General features: G+C 46.2%; 1 protein-coding gene across 1 annotated transcript in view; it reads right to left on the bottom strand.

The window, feature by feature from the left end:
- Positions 1-628: 628 nt before the first annotated feature.
- Positions 629-2,399, bottom strand: part of LOC111651464 (rho guanine nucleotide exchange factor 2-like) — an 11,205-nt gene continuing 9,434 nt past the window's right edge. The window contains exons 18-21 of the mRNA XM_023401402.2: positions 2,266-2,316; positions 1,825-2,127; positions 1,254-1,410; positions 629-1,078 (exon numbers count right to left, since the gene is read on the bottom strand). Of these exons, the coding sequence (XP_023257170.1) occupies positions 1,029-1,078; positions 1,254-1,410; positions 1,825-2,127; positions 2,266-2,316 (561 nt within the window). The 3' untranslated portion in view covers positions 629-1,028. The remainder of the gene's footprint in view (positions 1,079-1,253; positions 1,411-1,824; positions 2,128-2,265; positions 2,317-2,399) is intronic.

Consider the following 2,399-nt stretch of genomic DNA (forward strand, 5'->3'; position numbering starts at 1 on the left):
CAGGGTTAACCCCAACCTTCATCACTGCTGCAGCAGCTTTAGTTCAAAATCCCTTCAGCCGAATCCTCGAATCATCCAACATCAACTCAACGGTCTCCAGGGCAACGACAGTGTCCATGGCAACAGTGTCCACGATGAGCTGAGATTCCCACTGACCTGGTTCTGACTCTGAGCTCATCTCTTTAGACTCTAACTCCGCCCACTCGGCGGTGGAGACAAACGGAAACAGACGTGATCAATAAAAACAGCATCAAATGAGCTGATTGGTTCGTCCAACCGACCAATCAGTGAGACAGAATACGTTCAGGTTCTATATAAGCCTGAGAGAAACAGCCACGCTAACATGCTAACACGCTAACATGCTAAGAGAGTCTTCAGCAGTGATCTCAGGATTCAGTCAATAAACATCTTTTTTTTTTACACTGCTCTTCTACAACTCAACACTATATACCCCCCCTCCAGCCCCCCCCAACACACACACACACACACACACATACACACACACACACACACACACACACTGTAGTAACCCCCCCCCCTTCTCCCAATGTTACACTGGTCTGATCTTCTTGTGTTTGATCATTAACATTTTAAGATTTTTGGTTTCACATTTTATAGAAACACAAACTTATTTATTTTTCATCTAATGTTCCAACTGTTGAACTACTTTTAGTTTTAGTTAACATATAAATACAGTTTACACTGAGGCTGTCTGCCCCCCCACCCCCAACAGACAGGCCCAATGAAACTCTTTAACCCCACCCCCTTCATAAACCCCACCCATTTACACCACATGTGGACGGGGCTCCAGCTGACGTGATGATGTAAACAGGTCACATGGTTATACTTCCTGTTTCTACCCTAAACAGCGACATTCAGAAAAGTACGACAGCTGAGATCAAAAGCTTCTGTAAAACAGGAAATGACATCATCTCCAGCCGAGTGACTGATCAGCCAGTGACATCTCGGTGATATCACAGTGACATCAGCAGAGTCCCTGAGGTCATCAGGCGGATTGTGAGATGACGTTAACTGGGATCAGTGCCACACTCACTCTCCTCGGGGATGTCCTGCAGGTCTGAGGGATCAGAGGTCACAGGTTACCAAGGCAACCACCACCAATCATACATTGCACCCGTCAACAATAAACAATAACTACACGACATGCTTTAACATTATCATCATCATTATGAACGAACTTCATCTTTTATAATAATCAATGATAACGATTGATTATTTGATCTGGTACCGACCTCTGGGGCTGTCAGAGCGAGGAGAGATCTTCATCACTTCCTCCTCCTCCTCGTTTCCCTCTTGGACGCCATCTAATTGGTCGACTGGATCCTGACTGGCCAATGAGGAGAGGGCGCAGGACTCCAGTTCCCTGCTGCCCCGCCTCTTGTTCACGTGCTGACAGGTGCAGACATTTTTAATATTTCAGATGTTTCATTTAACAGAAATGAAACACTAGTCATCAGACTGAACTCAGTCACATGACCAAACACTCATCGTCTCATCGTGGCGGCAAAGCCAAACGTTTTCATAATTTAACTTCATATTAACATCATGTTTTATAGCTCGCACAATATCAGACTGTTTGAGGCTTTCAGAGCTTTTTAAACTGCTTATACACAAAGTCTTTATACGTCACAAATATGTTTATTTCTGAAATACAGACATTTGAGACACGTTGATGATATTTTTCTTTTCACTGTTTTTTAAATGTTTGGATTTGTGTCTAGAGACAAGTTTAGTTTAGAATGAATTTATTGTATTTATTTATCTACCTGACATATTTTCTACCCGTCCATCCCCCCAACATACCTGTTCCTCCTTGATGACATCACCAATCCCTCCATTGACCCTCCTCCTGCCACCTTGCTCCGCCCCCTCCCTGTCAGGCTCCTCTCGCTTTAGACGCAGCCGCGTAACTTCCTCCTGCAGCAGCTCCACCTGCCGCTGCAGCAGCTGCGCCTCACCGCCAGCATCCAGCCCCGTGTCCCGCGACATAGACCGACTGAGTCGAGGGCCGGGGGCGGGGCTGGGGGTGGAGCCTTGGTTGACTGTGGGGGCAGGGCCTGTACTGACCGACAGCTCCAGGATCGAGTCTTGCCGAATCACAGCAGCCTGGGGGTGGAGTCAGTGAGTCACAAGGCCTTCGTCATCATCATCATCATCCCCATTATATGAATAACAAAGATGTAAATGAACAATTATTGTGGTGAGTAAACAACAATAGTGAATAGGTCAATGCTGCTGTCTGACCTGTAGGGCATGAAGCTGGATGCTCAGATTGACCAATCGCTGACGGACTTCCTGTGGAGAGGGCAGGTGTCAACTGTTAAAAACTGCTCTGATTGGACAAAAACTGCCTCCATCTCAGTTCATTCAGTTGCATC

The sequence above is a fragment of the Seriola lalandi genome, unplaced genomic scaffold, assembly GCF_002814215.2.
Source record: "Seriola lalandi dorsalis isolate HSWRI2012SDOR001 ecotype SW California unplaced genomic scaffold, Sedor1 jcf7180002053659, whole genome shotgun sequence".
NCBI lineage: Eukaryota > Metazoa > Chordata > Actinopteri > Carangiformes > Carangidae > Seriola > Seriola lalandi.